At 39.9% G+C, this 26220-nt stretch overlaps 1 protein-coding gene across 1 annotated transcript in view; it reads right to left on the bottom strand.

Moving 5' to 3' along the window:
- TNFRSF11A (TNF receptor superfamily member 11a) overlaps positions 1–26220 on the bottom strand; it is a 295953-nt gene that overhangs the window by 148476 nt on the left and 121257 nt on the right. Inside the window, exons 4-6 of the mRNA XM_078687767.1 lie at positions 19397–19540; positions 18522–18615; positions 13424–13527 (exon numbers count right to left, since the gene is read on the bottom strand). Coding sequence (XP_078543893.1) covers positions 13424–13527; positions 18522–18615; positions 19397–19540 — 342 coding nt within the window. The remainder of the gene's footprint in view (positions 1–13423; positions 13528–18521; positions 18616–19396; positions 19541–26220) is intronic.

Raw genomic sequence — 26220 nt, 5'->3', positions numbered from 1 at the left:
TAACCAAGGTGTTATTGGTATGTTATGGTATAGAAATAGGATCGATGTTTAACACATGTTGAGTTCGTTTTCGTGCTATATGTGAGTTGTACCGGTACAGATTGTGTGATGAGAAGGTAGTCACGCAAGACATTTGATCTGTTTCAGAGTAGTGATATCGCCGTGTATCACAAGTGATATCGCCGTGTATCACGTGTTGTGGTCGTGCAACACAGTGTTGTGGTCGTGCAACACAGTTTTAGGGCTAGGTGTGAATCTTGTATAGTGAGGATTATCTAAGAAATTTGAACAGCATGAGAATAGGGACAAAGCGCCTGTTGTAAAACTCACTGTGATAAGAGTATTAGTTATATTCGAGCTTGAGTGAAGGGTAGGGTAACGTCGGTACATGATTATCTATAAACAGGTGAGAGTCCTGTAGGGGTACATGTTTTATATCTATAAACAGGTGAGAGTCCTGTACGGATAACGTCGTTATTTTGCTAACGGTGCATGATTTCTATAAACAGGTGAGAGTCCTGTACGGATTTCATGTGTGTTTGAAGTTAGGGATTTTTCCGTGTGAAAGTGCGAGTTTGTTTTGTAATTTATGTTCGAGTGGAACTTTCGGACAGTCACTTGGTTGTGCGTTCGGAGGGAAATGAGTTCATAATTACTTGTTTGAAGGGCAGAGTAAAGAGATTACTCTACTGGCAAATGAAAATTATTCTATGAGAATAGGGCCGACTATTCCAGGTTGAGAATACTTGAATGTATGTAAACTATCATATTTAGAGAAACAGACAGATGAGTCTTTATTGTCATTGTTAAAATTAATTTTCACCGAAAAAGTGTTTTCAAAATGGCGCTGTGAAAAGATTTTGTGAAGGAGGGGTAAGCGCTAAGAGTGAGAAGCGAGAAACCGCAGCTGCTGTGTACGTCACAGAGCCGCGCTGGGATTGGGTGACATAAGTCACAAGCTGTGCTCTGATTGGTTCTTGAATCTCTGACGAACTGTAAGCTGATTGGTTCTTCAGAAAATCTTCATTTTTATTGGTTGAGTAAAAAAGTGACGTAGCTCAACTCTCATTGGCTTGTTGGTGTGGTTTCGCGCACGGATTGGTTGTTTTTGCGGAACATCCCGGAAATATTTTACGAACGAATTTGTTAATTGAATTTAACTCTTAAAAATGAGTTATCATTTTAAACACGTTGAGAAAAAGCCAACGTTGTTTCAGAAACTTAAAACTTTTATTTCGCCTGACAAGAAAATTGAAACTGGAGGTGGTAAATTACTTCATAAGTACAAAACACCTGCAGCGTATATGGAAGGTGAATATGGTTATCATACTGTTTTGTGGTTTGATGTTTGGAAACACTACACAAAGGATGATGGTGTTTTGACCTGGCCTGATGATGGTTCATTTAATGTAAAGGTTTTGAGAAATTTGAGAGAGAAAATGAATGCTCTTAATCCAAAACCGAGACCAACTCAATTTGAGGCTTTAGTTGAATGGGAGGATGAGATGTACCAATTACAAAGAGAAGCGAGTGGAATTAAAAGACCTCCTAAACCTCCAAGTTATAGAAGAGAAACACATGAAGATAGGATGCGAATGTGGAGACAGGGAAGCATGAGTGAGGGACTTTATTTAATTAGGGAAATGGTTTTAGGCTCTCCTGATGGAAAAAGAACTGAAAAGAGAAATAATGCCCCTGTAGAAAGTGAATCTGAAGATGCAGTTTTAGAGGAAATTTACACTTCAGATAAAAGGAATCAGCCTTTGAGACCCCCTAGATCATGGTCTACTCCGATGGTTTCTACAGAAACTACACCGAGTGCACCTCCTATTAATGAAGCTCCTAAAATTTACCCAAATAATTGTGAAATCCTTGAAACTCCAAGAAGACCAGAAACTGAGACAAATGCAAATGTTCGTAATGAAGGTAGACATTGTTCATTAATTCCAAGAGCAAGGGAAGCTCCAAAAAATTATGTGAGAGAAGTCAGAAATGTAGAGGCTGGAGATTCTTCTGAGTATTTACGATCAAAGGAAGAATTAATTCGACAAATAACAAAAAGCATGGAAGCTGTGACAGTTCCGGTAACTATTGGTCCTGTTCAGCCTGTTTTTGAGCAAAGAGAAGTTAATAAAACAGGGTTGACTGTTCCTTTAAATGCAGAAATTCAGAGGGTTGCTGAAAAATTTTACTCAGATATATCTGAAATTAGCTCTTCAAAATCGAGAATGCCAGATTTGACTTTTAATGAGGATTTATCTCCAAAAACACCGATGGGTGCAGAATCTGATGCTGAGAGTCCTGAAGTCAGGGTGACAAAACCTAAACTTGATGTTGCAAAATTAAAAGCAAATATTGAGGAATTCATAATTGGTACGATTGGTCCTGACAGTTTAAATTATTATCGAGATGATGAACTACTGTTCATTTGCAAGAGTATTCAGTGGAAAACAAAAAACAAATATGATCAGTTGGATGAACTGGCAGCTGAACTTGAAATTGATTTGAGCAGGCAAATGAATTTTGCAAAACATTACAGATTAGACTTTTCAGAAAGCGACATTGAGAATTTGAACTCAATGGGAAGAATAATTCACATAAAAGATTTGATTGTTTACATTAAAAAACTGGGAGAATTGAGCAAGTGGAGAGTGAAATGGACGAAAAAGAAGGAAGATGAGAAATTGGAAAAATTGTCAAAACAATTTCCAATGAGAGAGATTGCAGGTGGAGGATATGTTCATGTCCCATGGTCAAGACAGGACATATTGCTGTTCACAAATGATTTTCCAAGACTGAGGGAAAAGCCAGTCGAGTGGTACAGGCAGGTGGACAGGTTCATCAAAGTCTCAAAAGTTCTGTGGATTGATTTGGATGGATTTTTTGACATTGTCGTCCCATCAGATCTTTGGACAGAATGCAAAATAGCCACAAGTTGGCCAAAAATAGAACCTGATCGAAATAAGGAAACAGGTGCTCCAAATCCTCTTGTAATGGATTTTTATGAAAAAGTGATTTACTGGTTGAAAAACAAAATTCCACCAAAAGAGGTTGATTGGGTTAAGATAGAAAGAACAAACCAGGAAACAAAAGAATCAGTTCATTCATTTTACGAAAGGTTACTGTTGATTTTTAAACAATACAGTGGCTATGAAAAACTAGACGAGAAAGATATGAGTCATTTCGTCTACAGATTTGTTTATGGTCTGAAACCAGAAATTGCAGACATGATCAGAAATAGCATTGTCGGATGGCAAGCACTTTCTGTTGATGACATTTTGAGAAAGGCAAAATACTGCAGTGATGAGTTAGAAGTGAGACAAAAGACGCTCAAGGAAAAAGCCATGTGGGCTCAGGTAAAAGTGGCTGAGCAACAGATTGCTAGTCTTGGTAATAAAAACACAAATTTTGTTCAAACTACAAATTCGAATCAAGGTCAAGGGAAGTTTAAAAGTAATAATTTTGTGAGAAAAATTAACCCAAGGATTGAAGAAATGAAGCAAAAATTACCTTGTTTTAATTGTGGTGAGCTTGGACACTGGAGAGACGAATGTAAGAAACCACCTAGAAATTTAAAAGGTCCATTGTTAAATCCACAGATGCAGAATGATGTTGACCTGCAGCAACAGCTACAGTTGCAACAGAATTTAAACGAACTAAACCTTCAGCGACAGTTGCAGCAACAGGTGAATAACCGTCAGAATCAATTGCCACAGCCACCGTTTCCAAATTGTGGGGGAACTCAAAAATATAATTCAGGTGTGGGATTTCAAGGAGATGATCAGGTAATAAAACCGCAAAGGCAAAAGGTGCAAAATACAGCACAACAGTTTTTGTTAACAGAAGGTCAGGAAAGTGATTCTGATGATTATTACTGACGGTGCCCGAGAGAGGAGGAAGAGTGTGTTGTTGGAGCCAATCTTGAGGTTGACCAGTCTGGTCCATTTGTAAATGGGAAAGTTAATGATGTAGACATCACTTTTCTAGTGGACACTGGTGCTACCCGTTCTACTGTTAGATCAGTGGAAATTGAAAACCTACCTCTCTCTGGGGATACTATCCAAGTTGTTGGATTAAGCAATCAACAAATCAGAACTGATTTGACTGATCCAGTACCAGTTGAAATTGGAAATTTTAAAGACAAACACAGATTTGTGGTTTGTAACAGTAGTCCGGTGAATCTATTGGGCAGAGATATATTGTGCAAGATGAATTGCAGAATATATTGTTCTCCTGAAGGAGTTGAATTACAAACAATGGAGGAAGATGGCTTGTACAGGTTGACAATGATGTTAATGGAAACAGAGGAAACAAAATTGTTTCCTGCGTTTGAAAAAGAAAATCTGCCAGAAGAACTCAAGGAAACAGTGAAATCTGAAATTTGGGATTTGACTGGGAATGAGATGGGTCTGATGAAACATGTCGATTCAGTCAAAATCACACTGAAGCAGGGAATAGAATTTCCTAATATTCCTCAGTACAAGATGAAAGCAGAGACAATTGAGGGAGTTATACCTGTGATTGAAAAATTCATTAAACAAGGTGTTTTAAAAGAAATTGAGAGTAGCCCTTGTAATTCACCGATCATGGGAATTAAAAAGTCGAATGGAACGTACAGGATAGTTCAAGATTTGAGAAAAGTTAATCAGATTGTTGTTGCATGTTGCCCTGTGGTTCCAAACCCAGCAGTCATTTTGTATCAGATTCCACATGATGCGGAATGGTACACTGTCATTGATCTTTGCAATGCATTCTTTACTGTTCCTTTACATCCAGAGAGTCAGGAAATTTTCGCTTTCAGATTCCAGAGTAAGACCCTCGCATGGTGCAGAATCCCTCAAGGGTATACCGAGAGTCCTTCAATCTTTAATGAGCTGTTAAAGAGATCTTTGGAAAATTTAGATTTACCTGGCAGGTCTACGTTGGTGCAGTATATTGACGACTTGTTGATAGCTGCTAAAACAAGAGAAAATTGTGTGACAGACACAATAATACTTTTGAATCATCTTGCAGATGAGGGACATAAAGTGTCTCCAGCAAAATTACAGTTTTGTAAACAAGAAGTGAAATATCTTGGTCACAGAATTGCAAAGGGAAAAAGACAGGTGACAGTTGAGAGAATAAAAATGATTCAAGCAATGCAACAACCAAGAACACAGAGACAGGTTAGAATGTTTTTGGGTATGGTTGGCTACTGTCGACAATGGATAAGTGGATTTTCGGTAATTGCGAAACCACTACAGAGACTGACAAAGTCTGATGTGAAAGATCCAATTATTCTCAATGAGGCTGAGATGGAATCTTTTGAGAACCTGAAAAAGAGCTTATGTCAAGCTCCTGCTTTGGGCATGCCGAATTATGAGAAAGATTTTGAACTGTATTGCAGTGAGAGAGAAGGATGTGCATTGTCTGTGTTAATTCAGAGACATGGGAATCTAAAGAAACCCATTGCATACTTTTCTGCAGTTCTTGATCCCATCGCAAAAGCATTACCAGGTTGTTTGAAAGCAGTTGCAGCTACAAGTGTCAGTCTTGAGCAAAGTGAAGGAATCATAATGGGATTTCCTGTGAAAGTTTTTGTGCCTCATTCAGTTGAAATATTACTGACAAGAGGTAAAACTCAACATTTGACAAGCAGCAGATTGACTAAGTATGAGAAAATCATACTAGGAGCAGACAATGTTTCCATTTCAAGATGTTTGAATCTGAATCCTTCTACATTACTGCCTGATTCTGAAATTGTTGATGAAAATGAAGTGGAACATGAGTGTTTGGACGTCATGGAGTTTTGCACCAAACCAAGGCAGGACATTAAAGATGTACCTTTGCCTGAATCAGATGTTGTCTACTTTGTGGATGGCTCCTGTCTGAGGACAGAGGGAGGTGTTTTGAAAGCATCATACTCAGTCTGTACAGTTGCAGATGTTAAAGAAGCATCATGTCTTGAAGGAATTCGTTCAGCACAGGTGGCTGAATTGATTGCTTTGATTCGTGCTTGTGAAGTATCAAAGGACATAAGAGTTATCATTACTGATAGTCAGTATGGGTACGGAGTTGTGCATGATTATGGACAGCTCTGGTCTCAGAGAGGCTATTTGACTTCAGCAGGGTCACCAATTAAAAATGCAGTTTTCATCAAAAGATTAATTGAGGCCATACAGTTGCCGAAAGAGATCGCAATTGTAAAGTGTGCTGCGCACACAAAAGGAGTGGATTATATCTCAAAGGGCAATGCCTATGCAGATGAGACAGCAAAGTACTGTGCAAGAAAATGTTGTGCATACAATCGGGAAAAGAGTAAAGAAACTGATTCAAATTCATTAATGCTAACAACAGTTGTAGAGACATGGCAGGAAATCAGAGATTTACAAAATGAAGCAGATAATGAGGAAAAAGATCAGTGGCTAAGAGCAGATTGTAGACCACGTGATGAGGATGGAGTGTGGACCTACAAAGATGGCAGAGTAGTCTTACCAAATTGTTTGATTGCTGATATGGCCAGATTGTATCATGGCCCAGCTCACCTTGGAAGAGATTCTATGATCAGACTTTTCCGAGAGACTTGGTTCAATACAAAATTCAGAACGATTACAGAGTCTTTTTGTCAAAGGTGTTTGTCATGCCAACAAATGAACCCAAACAGAAAATCAGTTGTAGGTACAGGGATAATTGGTTGAGAGGGTGGTCCCTTTACCAGGTTGCAGATGGATTTCATTGAAATGCCTTTACACAATTGTTTGAAATATGTTCTTGTGATTGTTTGTTTGTTTTCAAGATGGGTGGAAGCATTTCCTACACGACATTGTGATTCAATTACAGTGGCAAAACTGCTACTCAGAGAAATCATCCCAAGGTACGGTTTTCCAGTCACTATTGAGAGTGATGGAGGAAGCCATTTTGATAACAAACTGATGAAGCTGATATGTGAGGCATTAAGCATTGAGCAGAAAATACACTGTGCATACAGACCAGAGGTATCTGGGGTGGTTGAACAGATTAATGGGACAATTAAAAACAGGATTGGAAAAATGTGTCTGGAAACAGGTGTAAAGTGGACTGATGCTCTTCCACTTGTTTTAATGTCATTGAGAAGTACACCTGATAAAAAGACAGGTTTGAGTCCTCATGAAATACTGATGGGAAGAGTCATGAGGCAAGCTTTTGTACCTGTAGGAAAACTGTTGAGCATAAATGACAGTGCTATTTTGGATTACTGTAAAAAGTTATCTGATATAGTGACTTCTGTGTCTAATCAGGTGGGAACTGAAGCACAATCAAATGAGAAAGTTCTGACACATGATTTGAGACCTGGTGATTGGGTCAGAACAAAAGTACATCGAAGAAGAAATTGTTTGGCTCCTAGGTGGCAGAAGCCTAGACAAATAATTCTGGTCACTACAAATGCAGTGAAATGCAGAGGATTGAAAAGGTGGATACATCCTAGTCATACTATTCCAGTGCCTACTCCTGAGAGTTCTGATGTAGAAAGTGATACTACAGAAGATTCTGATTCAGAAGTAGAAGGTGAAACAAATCCAGATACTGAAGATCGACAAAGAGGTCGACATCTGGAACCTGTGGATGTGAATGAAGAATTGACAAGAAAAGGCTCTGAGATAATTGAAATAGATTCTGGAGAAGAAGAGAATCTATTAGAAAGAAAAACGACTGAAGATTCAGTAAAGAAGATTAATGGAGTGAGTTCCATTGAGGACAGAGAGGCTGAACCAAAAGAAATTTCTGACCAGGAGAGTATCGAAAAGCAGAAGTTAAGCTCTGAAGTAAGGAACGGAAATCCAGAATCTGGGAAGTTGGAGGTAATTGAAGAGGAGGAGGAAGACGAATTACCGAGTACCAGTGATGGAAGACAAAGTATAGTTCCTGAAGGAGTGAAACTGCCGAATAGAGAAGTTCCTGAGTCAATAATTGAAGTTTCAGACTGTGATACTGAAGAAAGTGATGTGGATGGTGAAAGTAGAAGTCCAAAGAAAAGATCTTGGAAGTCTGAGACAAGTGCTTCAGAACCAAAGAGAAGATTCGTGAGGAAAACTGATTTCTGGCCTGGTGGAAGATTGAGAGTCAGGTTGATCAAAAAACCGAAGGAGCAGGTAGAAGAAATCAGTAGCCAAAAGGGTTCTGAAAAGGAAGTTGGAGTCGGAAGAAAAATTGAAGTAGTGACAAGAAAAGGAAAGAGGATTATAAGGCCAAATCAGAAATATAAATCCCCTGAGTGGACTTATCTAGTAATTCCACCTGTCATTGACATTTACGATAGTAGTCAAGAAGAAGAAGAAATTGAAGAAATTAGTGACAATGATTGAAGTACAGAATTTTTAATTGGATTTTTGGGTTTTTAATTTTTGGCAAAAGGCTGAAGAAATCTTGTTAGGTGACACAAGGTCGAAGAAAAGTTGTTTAGTTGAAGAAAACTTACTTGTGACATAAGGTCGAAGAAATACTGTTAGGGTTTTAAAAAAAAATATATATATATTTTAAAAAGGGGGGTGTAAATAATTAATCATTTAGTTTTTAAAATAGTTTTTTTTGTTTTCTTTTGAGGCAAAACTAACCAAAGATGCCTTACGTTATGGAACAGAGTACTTCAAGGTGTTCCATTTTTAAGAGATGCTGTAAGATGACTCTGGTGTGTCTGCTCATTTTAATTCTGCTCTGGTTAGTTTTAGCTGTTATTATTCCATTTGAAATTAACAAGGATTTTCACAAAGCCAACATGACAAGCAAAGCTTCAGTTAGTCAAAACAAACATAGTGCAACTGGCAAAGTTATTGATCATCAACCTAACATTCATCAGGACAAATCTATTAGTGATTTTTCAAGCAATACATTCACAAAGCTTTTAAGTGAATATGTCAAGGTAATGGATGCAAAAGATTGCTATGTCTGTGTTACATTACCTGCTTCTGTTTCTGAGGGAGTGACATACAATATGCTTCCTCTTACATATGGTGTGACATGCAGTGTGTTAGCTAGTTTGTTCTATCAGACTGGACGCTTAGAATACTATTATTCAGATTTTGACGAGATTTTTGCCAATTTAAAAATTGAGGGTGCTTTGAATAAACATAAGAAAGCCAAACAGATGAGGGAATTTTTTCTTGTTACTAATGAACTCACTTATGAGTATGCTTACAAGAACAATTTAACCTGCAAACTAAGTGCTGAAGGAAAGAAGTTTTTGAACCTGGTTGAAGAAAGGAGAGCAATTTACAAGAGAAATGAGATAGTCAAGCAGACTAAATCCAGGTTCTGGCAGAAAGAGGATGAGAAGCTTAATGGCAAAATGCTTGATAATGTTGCAATTCACATAGACAAACCAATTAGTGGTAAGCTTTGCATTAGGAGAGACAATACACTTTTTGATAACTACTTTGTGGGTGCAAGTAATTGTGAAGATACATATCAGATCATGGGAGGTTGGGGATTCAAAGGTGGAAAAGATCCAATTTTTCCTGGGATTTATTTTGTTTGTGGTGACAAGGCTTACTACAACCTTCCTGATCATTGGTATGGAACTTGTTATGTTGGGATTGTTTTTCCTAAAATGTTCCATGTTGACAGAGATTCGGAAGGATTGTTCAAAATTCACAATTATGTAAATAGGGTTAAAAGAGAAACTTTCACAGAGGTTTTGGGAGATATTTTTCAAGCAGTGATACCTTTTGTAGGTATAACCCTGAACGCAGGAAGAATCAGAAAATTGTCCACAATTGTTGACAGGTTGTCAACAGATACAGCTGATGGTTTCCAATTAGTGAATGTTGAAGTCATTGCAATCAGATCCATGGTGATTCAAGATCGCCTTGCTTTAGACATACTCCTAGCAAAAGAGGGAGGAGTCTTCGGCATTTTACATGTGCAACATTGTTGCACATATATCCCTGATGAAAGTAAGAACATTGATATGTACATTAAGAACATCACAGAGATGCATTCAGAGATAATTCCATTAGAAGAAGAAGATTTTACAGAAAGACTTTCAAAAAGATTCCAATCAATCAAAAATTGGTTCCATGACATTGGAAGTTCAGTTCTTGGCAAGATTTTGGCACCTTTGATTGTGATAATATTCATTTTCATTTTGACAAAAGTTGGTTGTTTGTTGCATAAGAGAAAGAAACAAATGAAGGAAAAAAGAAGAATTTATAAAATCAAAAAAGAAGAAGAAAGGGAGATTGAGTTGCAGGAATTACACAGAGCACGTTATGACAATTGCAAGGATTTTGCAGAAACAGATTTTTAGAAATACTGACACAGATGAATTTGAATCATTTTCCAAAAGGTCTAAATTTCCAAATTTTGGGTGGTGGTGTGGTGATTTGTTAATCACCAGATGAGGGAGTTGATGGAGCGAGATAGAAAACAGAAATCTGTTTAAACTCGTGAAGTCACATTTCCATAACATAAATAATAATATTAATGATTTTGTGATGTGTTATGCTAACACAACCTAGATTAAACTTTACACACGGGGACATTAACATGTGTGCTCATAAACGTGCATAAATGTTGCATCTTTTGTTCGTGCAAAAATAATAAATTAATTTTGTCGTTTTCGTTTCTGTCATTACTAACTGCAGCAGATTTAAAAGAAGCATGTGCTTATTTTGCTTTCTTTGTCTATGTGATGTCATTTCTACTATTCTAGGTGCATATAAGGTTTTATGGATTCATGAAGACTGGTAGATATAAAATGCTGCTTTATTTGTTTGCTTTGTGCTAGGTAATATTAGACTAATTGGGAGGGTTAATCAATTAGTAAACGAAGGGTGGAAACAGAATAAATAATATTTCTTACATTAATACTTTTCTTGTGTTTGTTTTATACTAGAAAAATAAGTTGCCTGCTTTTGGGCCTAGTTTGCTCGAGTTTGCTAAAAGATGAATTTAATTCTGCAAGGAGCACGAGATGTCCATGTTGAAAAAAGTTTCTGTCAAAATCACATTCACTGAACAAAGATGAAGTGTTGTCATTATTCTGTCGGACGTGGCCAAGGTCAGAAACCGGTAGAAAGAAGATTTGTTAACTTGGCATCCGAGGAAGTGTAATGGAGTCAGTGAGAACTTTTGCTCAAAATTGTTGCAAATCAAGGAAGCTTTGGAACACGTACAAGAAAGACAATGGTCCCAAAGAATATGACCGAATGGAAGTTTTGAAATGTAGGTGACATGTCACTTGTCACTCTCGGACCAATGAGACATCGACTTTTGCAGAAAATTTTCCTTTACTTAGATTAGCTAGCATAGAAAGGTATAAAAAGTCCATGCCCTGGGGATGGGCTGGCTGCTGCTTTCTGACTTTCAGATGAGGGTGTCGTGCTGCTGGACTTTGCGTGGAGCACGTAAGAATCCTCAAAGAACTTTACTTTTTTCATTCATTTAGCTTAGCTAGGGACTTAGGATTTTAGAAATGCTAAACTTATAATTTCTTGCTTAAAACTGTATTTTTCTTATGTCACTTTTCAAACATGCTTGCTATAATTCTAATAAAATTGCATTTATAAAACTATATTTTGAATAATCTAAAATTAGTTAATAAAATCTTACTTTTGAAAACAAGCTGGTCTTGGTTATTCAGAAGCACAGGTTACTATTAGCTAGATGCCATCGCCATGGTGGTCATTTAAATAGTTAGGATTTGTTCAAATGACGTCATCATTTACCGCGATTGTATATAGTTTGTATATAATTTGTAAATAAGGTGTATATAGGTTTAATTTGACCACCTGATTCAGTAGGTCAAAATATGTCATGTTTGATTAATGGGTCCATGAGTTAGAGTAGTATTTTATGAAGTAGGTTATAGAGTTGGGTAGCATTGCTTATGGCATATTTCCTATAGGCCGCTGGATCACCTCTCTACTGCTCTCTCCCGCCCAGATCTCCCAGTTCTATTTCTTCCTTTCCGTTTTAAGTTCCATGTATTTCCCTCATGTCTACTAGAAAAGGAAGGAAGGCAAGAAATCCAGCTGCATGCTGGATACCATATTTCTATGACTAACCATATTTCTATGCTTCTTCCAAAAACCAAGAGGAGACACAGAAGTACTGTAAAATATGTTATGTATAACCGTAGGTCTATCAATCCTGTCGATAATGGTAGCTAAGCATTGCGACACACTTATGCCTAATGAAAGTAGCCATATTTTTATGCTTCCTCTGCAAAGTGAAGGGGTGGTACAGAATTACTGTCAATAATGAATGATTAGATCATTTACTACTCTAATTCCAATTCTAGAGTGTTTAAAGAAAGTGTATGCAAGACAAGAGAAAATCCACTTTCCACATATAATCCTAAAGTTAAAGGTAGAATTACAAATGTTCCTAATGTCAAATATCGGGGGATTATTTGTATGAATTCCCATCTCATTAGAAAGAAAGGATATTAATGAGGCATGAACAGTCTGAAACTTCCTTTAACAAGTGGGGTCCGGAGAGGTCTCCAGAGCCCAGGAAGGGTAGAGAGATTCCTTCAAGCCTGAAAGGAAAAGGGATACACACTCCCGATGAAAATACCATATCTAAATAGTATCTTCCTTGTAAATCCACATGATTAAGGAGAGAAAGATCAACCTATACTCCACTGCTCTTAGAGGTGGGAAAAGGAAAACAAAACTATTTTTTATATATTACGCTCACTCACTCTAGTAGTGGCATGCTTCATCATCGGGTTCACCCTGACTCCTAGGGGTCAGTGTGGGCTCAACCATTTTCCGGAGAGATCTTTTGAGAAGTCTTGATTTTTGGGGTTTTAAAAAAAATTCTTATAAATCCATTATCCACCCCAGGGGGTCCCTTTATTCGTGTGGTGAGTGAGAATAGTTAAAATACATAGAAAGGGGAAAAAAGGATATTGTGGTCCTATGACACTAATCTAAAATTGCCAACATGTTTCTGCCCTACTCTATTGGCCTATGTAGGTCCTGGGCATTTGTCAGGGTGATACTAGTGAGAAAAAACATGCACTCCCCCCGTGTCACACCCCTGTAAACTTTACAGATGGATGCGTAGTGTGCTAAAGATATGCTTCAGGATGCAGAAAAAAGGTACTTGCTGTATGTGAGAAGTACCCCAGATTTAAGTGTACTATACTTATCAAAGGGAGGTAAGGGTCGGTCCAGTAGTCAGACTAACCTCAAGGGTCCCGGCCCATGGGAAATCTAGTTGTCTGCCCGCTCTCCCTGGCTGGACTGAAGCTTCACCATACTGGCAACACTGACTTCCTTTCAGGATGAGTGAGGGGGAAGCATGCCTTGTCGGAGGAGCGTGACTGCAGCCACATTTACTTTGGAGTTTGAATATATTTGTCTTATCCTCTCATTTGGTATAGTTGTTTTCGGGCGATTTAGGATGTCAGAATTATTTTGATTTGGGTGTTCTTCTTTGATTGAATGGAGACACGTACCTGTTAATGTCGTTGCAGTGTCTGCTGTTGTGTTTGCTTTGTCACAGACTGCATCAGAGAAACTGGTCCCAGAAGACTTCTGTGCTTTTCCTAGCTCAGTGCAGCTTTCAAAACAAAGGAACAGGTGTTAAACATGCTTATGTTTCATGAAAATATGGCTTCAATCAGGTAACCTATTTTTATTGGTTATTTGTACACATTCCAAAGGTGTATAGCAGCATGTACGCTGTGCGTAAAATAAAAGCGTCATACCAGGCCCATGAAATAGCATTGCCTTTTTGTCAGCTCACACTGCTAGGGGCAACACTCTAGGAATTTTTCCAGTGGCCTCGCCAGAACAGAGTGTGTGGCATGGAGGTTTCCTTCTGCGTGGGGGTCATGGGGGGAGCGGACTGGGTATCATTAGCATGGCACCTAGTTACATTGCTGAAGGTGCATTACAAAACCCAGAGGCAAAGACCATGGCTTCATCCTTTCTCGATGGCAGGATCCTTTACCTAAATGCCGATGCTAGACGCCCTGCATGTGGGGTTTAAGTAACAGTAGGGGTAGGTTATGTAGGGGGGATCCAGTGGGTCATATGACATGATGTTAACCTATGGCACTGGGCAGTGAGGGAAGAGTGCTATTACCAACCCTCAATGGGTGGCATCCGCAGAAGAGAATGGGCTGTACTAATAGCAAAGCTTCAAAAGCTTCAAAGACATGACCCAAGATGGAGGCCATCAATGTGCAAGCATAAATATAAAGGGCTAAGAGACCAAGATGATGGGAAAGAGCACAGAAATAAGAGATCAAAAGAAAAACTGCCTTCACAATTTGATTTAAATGAAATTATAATCATAGACACTCACTAATAAATTCTACAGCTTCTGCTGCTTCAAGCATGGTTGATCAGCACCTGGACCTGAAATTAGGATCTCAAACATGAGGGCACTCCTGCTGAAAGCATGGCCCACCAGTGTTGTGGTCGCCACAAGGACAGGGTCTACTCATTCTCATATGTTTTCCATCAGACACCTGCCACCAGTTGAAGATGGTTGGCTGTTTAGAGTTATCAGTATTATCATTATCTTTTTATTTGGGTCAGTTTGTCCATAAAAGTACATTAAGAAACGTTAAGAAACATTAAAACATGATATAGTGTACAAAACAAAGTTATAGTGCATGGAATAATTAACAAGGGGGCAAAACTAATTCCTATCCCGGGATTACATAAAAAAGGCCTGATGACAAAAGATACATTGGTGGATCCAACTATATACCCACTCATGGGTTATTCCAATTGTTCATCATCTACATTAAAGTCCCTCTTTTTGATAAAACAATCATTCATAAATGTGCCTGTTTCCATTTATAAAATGTTCATCAACAGCATGAAGTTCATATATGGCTAAAGAAAACAACAATAGGTTAGATCAACACATGAATTGAGATAGATAGTGAATTGATACCACCGAGGTAGAACTTCAGTACATGATCAGTACACTACATCCCTGAAACCAACAGATTCCCACTTCACGTATAGGGCAAGTTAAAACAGCACATTGCTTGGGCACTATCCCTAAAAGACCAGAGTGAATGCTATGGTATGAATGATTGAATCATTCGGCATAACTGTCACCTCATATGCCGATGATACTCAGTTGATCATCCCCCTAGACGACAACTCCAACAATGCAGAGCTCAATCTTAAATATTGCCTAACTGCTGTATTCCAATGGATGGACTCCAACCACCTCCGTTGTAACTCAAATAAAACAGAGATCCTCCCCATCGGAAAGAACGCCTCTTTCTGTCCTGCCCTCTGGTGGCCTGATAATTCTGCTGCCCCCCCCCCAGACCGTCACTACCGCTAGAAACCTTGGGGTACTTTTTGACTCTGATCTTTCATTTGACCATCATGCCACGACCGTGGCCGGCAGATGCTTCGGCATAATCAAATCCCTCAGAAAGTTTTTTGACTTTCTTCCCCTAGATTCTAGAAAAACGGTAACAGTAGCCCTCATTCTTTCGCGCGTGGACTACTGCAACGGCCTCCTGGCAGGGACCAAGAAGTCCACCCTCTCCAAACTCCAAAGTGTTCTACACACTGCCGCCCGCCTGGTCTTAAAATTACCTCGCAAATCCTCAATCTCTGCAGCCCTAAAGACCTTACATTGGCTTCCCCTGCACAAGAGAATACTTTTCAAGATTCTCATCGTTGCCTTTCGGGTCTTTAACAAAACAGGTCCTGTTTACCTTACTAGACGCTTCCCACACTACAACCCGAGTCGTTCCCTCCGCTCTGCCCAAGACAATTTCATGGCCTCTACCAGGTTTAACCTGAAGTCTAAAGGAGGTAAAACCCTAAGCTCCCTGGCTATCAAAGCCTGGAACAGCATGCCCAGACACCTAAGACATCAGACACTTGAGAAGCCTTTTAGAAAACTTCTCAAAACATGGATTTTCAATCTCCCCGACGAGTGGACCAAAGCCTCCATTTAGCCTCCCCCCTACCACTCTGCGACCTGGCCTCAAGGACTACTCAGCGCCATGATGCTCCTTCCGGAGCGAACGCCGCGCTCTATAAATACCCCTCCAAATATCCAAATATCCAAATATCCAAATATGGCGCTATAACACCCCATAGCCTGCAATCCCTGCACACACACCTTTCCCTATTTTCATTAATAAATGCAATTCTGTAATCCTTGTGTACATATCCATCCCTTATTTCTTTATAATAAGAGACTTGTGACACACTGACTCACTGATTATAGAGAAAAGACGTGAAACTCAACTGTAATAACTTATTACAGTTGAGTTTTGACGTCACAGTGCCTGCAGCCAGAGCTAGTTGCCAACTGGAAAGGCAGGTCTGGCCATGGAGCATAATTAAAGCAGCAGTTTAATGAATGAAATGGAAACAAGGCTTTATTTTGTCTGCTCGGTTTTTCTAGCTGTAAGGTTAAAGGAAATATTAATGCCAATACATTTTTTGCCCTCCTTAGGTAATTATGGAAAAGGTAAAATCCTTCTGCATGTTTCTGCACATTCAGAGATACTGAGCCATTTTTAAGTATCTGAATTATATTAAACAAATTCCAATATCTTCTTGCAAAACATATGTAACAGTTTTTTTATGTGTCTAATTTTGAACTACAAATTCTAATTTTATTCTTCAGGTTAGCAAACATGCTCTCTCTTTCATACGAAAGAGCTGCGTATGAAAGGCGGTGGCTTGTGGGAAAGGTAATGGTGTGACAATGTATTATAAGGGATAAATTAGCCCCTGCTGTACATGATAATGATATTGCAAGTCTTCTTGGAGTTCCATAACCTTATAAAGCCACTCAGCCTTCAGCATTCTTCTTCTATTTTGCCATGGAGCTCTTCAAAGACTTGTAATATTCTTATAGTGTATGTTGGGGTACTGTTGCCCAAATATAAAACATGGGAGCCTGAAATCCCTGTTCAAACGTTGTCTCTAATTTCCGTATTGCAGAAGACTTGTAACATATTTAGTCGCCTATAAAAATGAAATGGTGTTGTGACTCAACTATAATAAGTTAATAAAATTGTAATCTGACGTCACAATGCCTGCTGCCAGATCCAGAAGCCAAGGGGAAAGAAAACAAATGCAGCATAATTAAAGTTTCAGTTTAAACAACAGAAAATAAACCCGATTTTCCTTCTTCTGCTCTGTTTTTTCTAAATGAGCAGTGACCAGCAGAAAAGAAATATTTATGGGAACATGTTTACTTTTTGCAAGATTTAGGTAAATATAGGAAAGAGGACCTCTCTATGCATGTTTCTGCACATTCTGAGCAAGAGTAGATTTAAATCTCACATTAAACTGATTCTAAAATCTTTGGGCAACAAATATCGAACTCATTTTGGTATCTTTAATTTTGCACTATGGATTCATAATGTCTGCCATCATCTTGGCTCTTTCATATGAAAGAGCAACACACTAAGGATTTAAGCAGTTTGTGGGGAGGGAGATTGTATGTCAATGTATTATAATGAATACAGTACCCCCGCCATACATTATAAGGACAATGAAAATCACCTAGGAGTTCCATGACCTGATGAAGAAATGTGGCCTTCAGGCTTGTTCCTCTATACGCAGGGACACTAGAATTATGCAATTGTGCAGTCACAGTGTTTCACTTAATTGTCGATTTGCCATGTAATCCATCATTTGCTGCATGATCTGCAGATTTTAAAAAACAAATAAGGGTTTCTAGCACAAACGCTTCAGACGTTACTAAAAATGCAGCAACACTTGTAGCCGCCCAGTGGAAGGTCCTTTGCAAAGGTTGACTGGTCGGCTTTCTGTTGTTTATATCTATATTTGGGAGTTAAACAGGTACTATTGAGGTGCAACCAATGCCCCGACTGTGTTGACAAGTGGAAAAATGACAAAATAATGAAGTAACACTATCACCATATGCGCTGCATTATGCTGCATAATTTGGTTTTTCTTGCCACATTATTTGGCCCTTTCTTGCCACATAATTCCAGCGACCCTTTCAATATGGTTACAGAACACCTCGTGACTTGCAGTATTATTTTAATGTACGGCAGGAGGCACTTTACTTCATGCATTAAGCCAGTGTCAACTTATGTCAGACCCAGATGTACTCAGCATACTTTAATCCCTAGAATATGTATTAAGGTCTGACAGTTCACCTTGCTATTGACGGTGGCGGAAAAGGTCATAAGAATAACATAAACTCATTTCCAGAGTGTCTAACACTTTATCCTTCACATAACAATCTATGCTATTACTGAAGCTATGTCATCTCCCCCGGCTGAGTTATGTACAAACATTTGGGTTACCTTTCTATATTATGTGCAGGAAGCCAATGCTTGCTTAGCTCTCCGGTACAAAACTGATAAGACTGCCTAAATCATGTTTATTTCTGTGACATGTCTGTGAATTTCAACAGAGTCCATCTTTTATTTCTTTGCAATATTCTATGTTTATCTATTTCAGGTAACTTATGTGGGGGTGTTGTGGCTGGTATAATGGTGTTACATAGGTGCTTTTTTATTTTGTGCAATGACTGATGAAAACAAGTTTAATTTAAAAAAATACAGATTCTCTTACTTGGTCCATGGCCGACACTTTTCAGCAGATGAGTTAATATTGGAAAACTGGCCCAGAAGGCATGGCTTGCATACAGTGTCTGTGTCTCTCCCGGCTGTAGGAGAGAAAGAGTGAGAAGAAAGCGCGTTAGCTAATGCTTCTCTGTACACGTTCTATGAGACAATAGTAGTCAAATGAAAAATTATTCTGTGAACAGAAATCCAGAATCAACACAACACTGGGTACGCTTTTGTGCACCTCTATGAACATACATTAGGGCCGGACCTTTTGCACTTGTCAGTGTACCTACATAGGACTGTTATAACTTGTCTATGAAGATAATCGAAACATATGCTGCATTAGTATTTGCATGTCCAGAGACTATAAAAACATAAATTATAAAATGGAAAAAAGCAAATAAACATGTATTGTTGAATAGATCAACTACCCAAATTGTGTAAATGAGTTTAACACATTTTACAGAAGGATAACTTTAATTATAGAAAGCGAGATATGCATATATCACCGTTTCTATAGCAAAATACAAGCACGATGTAACCTTCAAAAACAAAATAAAAATCGACCAATTATGAGAGCGTGTGTGGGTTTTTGTCTGTATGTATGAAACCATTTTTTGTAAAATCCAACAGGCACCTCACCATACCCGACTGAAAGGGCATCTGGATTAAATTAAATTTCGTATCACAGCCCCTCAGTTAATATAATGGTTCATTGTCTGTCTGCTGTAGTGTCAGCGATGTTTCAACTTTTTGAATTTCCATACGGTCATCATTGGTAGTGGTACAGTTCAAATCTTTTGGCAAAATCTTCGGATTCGTTTATTGATTTTGACAACAGTTTTTAAAAATATTTTTTTTGAAGGAAAAAAATCTTACGAGGCTGTTCAACTCCAAATCCAGGACCACATTCGGTATTTCTTTTACAAAACTCATAATCACGATTCAAGTGATATCCTGGAATGCAAGCACACTTTCTTTCAAAAGTACTGTTGCCATGGCTTAACACCACTAATCCTTTACCTAGAAGACAAATAAAACAAATTGCTGTTATGGCCAAACTCTTATTGCATGCACACAGCAGTAATAGTTCACTAATCCTAACAATCAATCACTGAGCTATTTTTTAGGCTAGCTATATTCATGAAGAAAAAAATCCAAAACACAATTGAAACATGGATGTAATGGTATGGTACCTGAATGTCGTGTGACATAAATTATGTGTCCTAAATATCGTTTACAGAACTATTGCTCCTTTGGAGTACATAATAGAAAATCTACACCAAATTGAGTGATATTTAGACCATGATATTTGAAACAGGCAATATTTCTTACAATGATATCAGGACAAACAACTGACGGAATCCTTCCTTCAAAGGAAGACACAGTAAGGTAGGAAATCACTGAAAGTGAGAGAAGGTCAGAAATCTCTGCAACTTAAATTTACCTTGCTTGATAATGTGCCAAACATCAAACATTTTAGATATTGACTCACAGGAGTCAGGTTCGCACAGAAAGTATCTTGAGGAAACGGTAAAATGCTGGACGAGAAGGAAATGTTTTCCCCTGTGATGAAGGTGGAGGCTATTCTTCTCTTATTGTTACCATGAAATATGTGCTTCTTTGCCATCAAAGGAATGCTCGTATTCCTGTCTTTTGTAGGTGTGTTGCCTTGGCAGAAAGGTCCTGCAAAAAATGGTGAATAAACTTTGCGTTGTTGCATAATATGTGCTGTATTAGCAGATTTTCCTCAACATTAATTTGAATCTGCAGGTGTGAATGTCCTGGCCTATGTTTCTGTGCACACTGATCATTTTGTTGCTTAAATAAGATCAACCAAAGTATTCTTAAATATGCAACTTTATGGCTAATGGCCCTGTTGAAAGATTTTTTCACTTCTGCATTGATTATTTTCCTTCAAAATCAAGAAATGTTAATGAATATTATGTGTGTGGTTTCTGTGCAGAGCATGATTTATACAAGATTGTCCTGCAGGTTACCCTACCGAACCACATGAGAGAAAGCCAAACGTCACATTCAACACTGGCCAAGTAAACTGAATGGCTTACAAAGCATCATTTGTGAGACAAATAGCTATGGTGCTCAATCCTCTTATCAGAAGGCTGTGCATGTGACGTAAGAAACAAAACAATTCACACTTTGGTTATTTAAGGGAAACAGCCTTTATAACACGTGCCGTTTCCCTGCAAGCGGAACCACCCTTGCCATAATCACACATATGCCTTAACCACGCATATGTGTGGTGAAGGCACTGCGTGGTCAACATGCGTGGATGGGCAAGCACAGGAAAAGGAAGGATCGGATGTGGACGTGGTCTGGTAAGTGGGGCTGGGGCCGGGTTACTTTTTTAAGGGTTGGGGGTAGGTTTTAGGGCTTAGGGTTGGGGGGTAGTTTTTAGGGGTCAGAGTTGTGTTTAGGGTGTGGGGGGTCAGAGTAGTTTTTAGGGCTCGGGAGGCTGGTGTTGTTTTTAGAGCTCTGGGGGGGGTCGGTTTGTTTTTGAGGGTCGGGCTGTTTTTAGGGCTGGGGGATCAGGGTTGTTTTTAGGGCTCAAGGTGGGTGTGTTTTTTTTAGGGCTCAGGCGGGTCAGGTGGTTTCTAGGGCTTGGGGTTGTATTTAGGGCTCAGGGTGGGGAGGCTGGGGTGTGATCTTTACCACACATATCCCTTTACCAGTCATGCCTTTACCACAAAATTGCATGGTACGGGCATGCGTCGTTTAGACGCATTCGTTGTTCAGGCAGCGTTGTAAAGGTATGAGTGGTTTAGCCATTCGTGCACTGTCATACAACCATTATTTAGGCGCTCAGTCTCTTGCAAGAAGTAAATTGATGTGGTAAAATGGTAAGTGGAATTATGAATGGAACTAGGTTCATGTTTTTTCAAGTGCAATTTTAACATATGATTCTGTATGCTGCACTGTAGAATGCATGCTTTACCCATTCCGAGATTTTAAAACCCAGTATTTTCCCCATATAAATTTGATCAGTGATTACCTGGCAAAAACTGTTCATAGTGCAAATCAGCTTGGTGGGGTAATTGCCTAAAAGCTTCAAATTCTGTTTGTGCCTGAATTGGGATTTCCACCGGTTACAGATTATAACTTTAGGATTGAACATTACCCCTTCAACCTTTATTCTTTTACCAGTACTAAAAATGTATTACCGCCTACCTATGCACAACACGACCTGCATAAAACAAAAGCGTAATCTCCCCCCCTCCACCTTTTATCCCTCCTTGACCCTCCTTTTACTTATGTAACAAATCGGGGGAAAGTCCAATACACTTCCTGTGTCTGGCAAGCACTGAGCCTTGAAGATCTAACTTTGATGCTTGTCAAGCCACACATAATATTCCGGAGCTGCAGGGCACTCTGGATTGTGTCGGGTTTTGATCTTCTCTGATCCTCTGGTACAATGGTGTAGCCAGCAGAAAATTAAAATACTCCCCTCTTTGAACCATACTTCTTCCAAACATTTATTGATCCATATCTGTTCTTCTCTCCAACTGTCCTTGCATTTACTCATCCAACCATACCTTCTTCCCTCCACCCTTTCATATTGCGTCCATCCGTTTACTCATCAATATATAGCCATGTATCTATCCATATTTCTAACCTACCATCGTTTTACTCTTCCTTCACCCATCTATCCACCCATCAGTAAATTATTCCATCCATTCATACTTTCACTTATCAATCCTTTCTCTCTTCACCCCATCCTTTCATCTTCACCTTTATTTTTTCTTCCACTGTTTGTGGAAAAGTAAATTTTGCCATGTTCTGTGTCCCTACGCCTCATCCATCATATGTTATGTGTGCATGACCAATATGCATATGTTATTCCCCATGTCCGATTAAAGACGCAATTATAGTTGTGTCCACCTCTGGTATGTCATTTTCCAGTCCTCGTGAATACTACGAATATCAGGCCTATGTAAAGTTATGTTGCCACGTTTCTCAGTGTGCACGTTATTCCATTATAAAGTCCCCGTTTCTAGGCCTCAAAAGGGCCCGGACATCAGATTCAGCTCCTGTCTCCTGAAAGCCTCGCTGAGGAGCGATACAGCCCCCACCTGTATCCTCGACCCTTCACTTACTTCCTGCTTCGCAGTGCCCGGTGCAGCTTGGCTCTGCCTCTGAGTCTGCCAAAAGTATGTTATAGTTCCAGTTATCAGTTCAGTCCTCCTTCTTTGCATTCCTAAGCTACTGAACTGCATCAATAGTTTCCGTCATTGTCTAGCCTTCTCGGCTCCATGTTAGAGAAATACTGCATTTACTGGTCATTTAATATTCCTCATCACGCATTTCATGTAGAATAATGTATGGTCCAGTCTTAGAATCAAGTTAGCTTTTCCCCTCATGACTCCTAGTTTATATCAACATGTTCCCTAAACATCAGATACCAGATAGGGTTTAGGTACATGTCGCTCCGACCCTCCAGACTCTAGTCTCTGCTCCTAGCACAGAGTTCGTAGCCCCCAGCTTCTCCTAGTAACACGTCATTGCCAGTTTTCGCGCACCACCAGGTTAGAGGTCCCGGCTCCTTAGGTAGCCCCCTCCTATGTTTCCGCCCATTCATGACATATTCTGTTACGTTTGCACCACATGTCTATGTATACTCCCAGTTACACCTACTTTTACTGTTATCTCTCGCGACTGCTACGCGTCACGCCTTCTGCTCCACCCACTGCTACGCCTACTGCAATGTAATGCTATGTGTTTGCGCTATGTATATAAGTTGATGTATTGTTATTAAAAGTTAGCGCGCTCATCCCAGACCCAGCCCCGGCAGCTGCCGGGCCACTCTAGCCCTGCCATTCTGTTCCTATGCAGGTTGTCCTGATCCTGTCCTTATGCTGTAATAAACCTGCAGAAACTCCTACTACCTCGAATCTTGACTCTTATTTTATTGAGCTATCTGTTATTCATTCATTAATTCAAAAATAGATCCGGTATTATTTATTTATATACCACATAATGGCGCCCGAATAGGGACTTGCCCTTTCCCCACGCGTCGGTGAAGCCACGCCGACCCCCTGACCCTCTGCAGTCGTGACGGAACCATACCGTGCACTGGCAGATATTTCTGCTCCAAGTATCCCTCAGGCCCACGGAGGAGACGGAGGAGGCGGTCCAGCATCCAAACGAGACGGTGGAGGAACGCGGCGAGTCCCGACCAGAGCCCAAGCCGAGAGTCCAAGGTCCGAGGTATCCGGAGGCCCACCTGTAACTGAAGTCCGAAGTTCGTCGTCCGTCGTCCAGTCCAGTCCGAGGCTTTCCGTTCCGTGCTGCCCGGTGAGTACCATTGCTGGGGTAGTATCTAGACAGGACCAATCTAAATTGACTCCTGGTCCGTGGGTTGGTGGTGCCCAGACTCACAAACGAAGTGTTCACCTAGGTGGATACGGGTCTTGATGCGTCCCTTTATGGGACCGGTATGTTCCGTACTGTTATAGCAGTGCATCCAGTAACTCTAGTCTGTTCCGTTCTCGAGAAATTCTGTTCTGTTTCTGTTTTCAGTATTCCAGGTAATATTCTGTTCAAACTGTTATTTATAATGTTCTTCATGTATTTTTAATGTTGTGGTATGAGTGTGACGTGATTTCGTGTTTTCATTGTGTATTGTATTGTGTCCAGATTACAGTTCAGTCATGCCTATATTTTCCAAGTTACGTCAGTTAAAAACTAGAAAGGGTTTATTAGAAGAAGCGGTTCCTGTCCCACCTAGGGACAGTCCAGGTCACTTTATGTATCAGAAACATGGCATAAGCGCCATAATGTATCTAGATTTATGGGTAGAGTATACCAAACAGTTAGAAGAAAAGTATAGATGGCCCGTATCGGGTACATGGGATGCCGAATGTATCATGCGAGTAGAAGAAGCATTATGGAAAAAGAAAGCCAGACAGTCACAGAAAGATGCCATCGAGTTATGGCGTAAGGAAGCTCATAGAAGAACCGAGAAAGAAGTCAGAAAGTCAGAGTTAAGTAGAGAATCCCAGGAACGAGCCCAAGAAAGAGAATTAATCGAGATAGGTGAACAAGTCAAAGCCGAACAGTCAGACAGACAGAGGCATGCCCTCATTAAGGGTATGTATCCTCTTCTTGCCGAAGGTGTGCCAAAAGCGACCCCGGAGGCATCCAGTAATTTCCCGCCACCATTAGTTCCGACCAAGCTACGTCACAAACCGACCGCAGCTGATATTTTTATTTCGTCCTACTTGGACGACACAGTCCCCGAATATGCAAATCCTGTTCGCGCTCCGCCAGTCCCTGAAAATCAGGCACTCCATGCTCCTCCAGACACCGGGGTGCCCTTAACAGTCCCCCCGGCCCAGTCCGCCATACAAGTCCAGCCCACGTTACAATTACCGACCCTGCCAGGACGAAGAATGTCAGTCGACGATTCTAGTCTAGGGGCCGCAGGAGGAGGTCTTCCTCAAACCCCGCCGCCACACAAGCGTTCAACATTACTCGAATTACATGCTCAAGCGTTACAGCGCACGCCCAAACATCAGTCTGTTACAGAAATCAGGCAAACCCTTAACGAATGTGTCTATGATCCAGTTCCAGGCGAATATAATATGGTTTTATATTCCGTACGCGTAAGGAGGGTGACCGAGTATCTAGTCACCTTGCCGAATATGAAAGAAGATCTAGACAGAATATATCGTTTCATCCGTACAGGGGATGATCCAGAAAGTATTGGCGAGATTATGTCTCAAAGGAAAGCCGAGATCCAGCTCATGATATTAAAGTTCCTGATCAATTGTCTAATAAGAGAACAAGATTACCCGTCTAAAGATCCCGCCGAAATGCGAATCCTGACAAGGTGGAGTGATAATATAGCCGAGGGTAAGCACAAGACCGTCGGTGCTATGGAGAGTATGTACAAGAAAATCCGTAAAGAGATAGTAAAGATACACGAACAGCGTAAAGCAGCACAAGTAAGCGAGAAAGAAAGTATCTCTGATCCTGAAGAGGAAGACGAGAATTCCGCCAGAATAGCGTATGTAGGAAAATCTAGATTTCCAGATCGCCATTTACGTCTAGAACACAAGTCTATTTTTCATCATCCAGCACCAGAACAAGGTTCTCTAGAACAAGTATTTCAAGCTACCGATCACATTCTGAAATCACGAATCGGTTATAGTGAGTTAAGTACTATGCATGAACAAGAACTAGCCCGATCAGCAGTCCGATGGATTACTGATTCTACCACTTTTCCAGACGAAATAGTGGCACAAATGTTTCTGAAACTGCCCCCAGCCGAGCAACGACTGGTGGGTATGTATATGATCCAACACCTTATTACTCTGTATGAGGGTCAACATTCTGATCCAGGCCCGTTACACGATGTCCTGAACGAGTTACTCCAGTATAGATGGAGAGGTCTAGGTACCGATTTAATTAGTGTCATTCTAGAACAGCGCCACAAATATAGAACGTTCCTGAACCCGCATTTTGTTCATGTCTCACCCCCAGAAAGTAAATCATTCTACATAGACAGACAGAATCCGTTACGAGAAGTCCACCCAGTCCAAGGGGCGGGTGGCGTAATGCAACGAGTGTTTGTATACACTCCAATTTCAAAGATGGAACTTCTTGAAATGAAGAAATTAATTCCCTGTCATGACAAAGATCCAGCAGGGTTCCATAGAGAATTAAAAGACATGCTCCGTATG

The sequence above is a fragment of the Lissotriton helveticus genome, chromosome 4_1 (assembly GCF_964261635.1).
Source record: "Lissotriton helveticus chromosome 4_1, aLisHel1.1, whole genome shotgun sequence".
NCBI lineage: Eukaryota > Metazoa > Chordata > Amphibia > Caudata > Salamandridae > Lissotriton > Lissotriton helveticus.
This window is presented reverse-complemented; position numbering and strand designations above follow the sequence as displayed.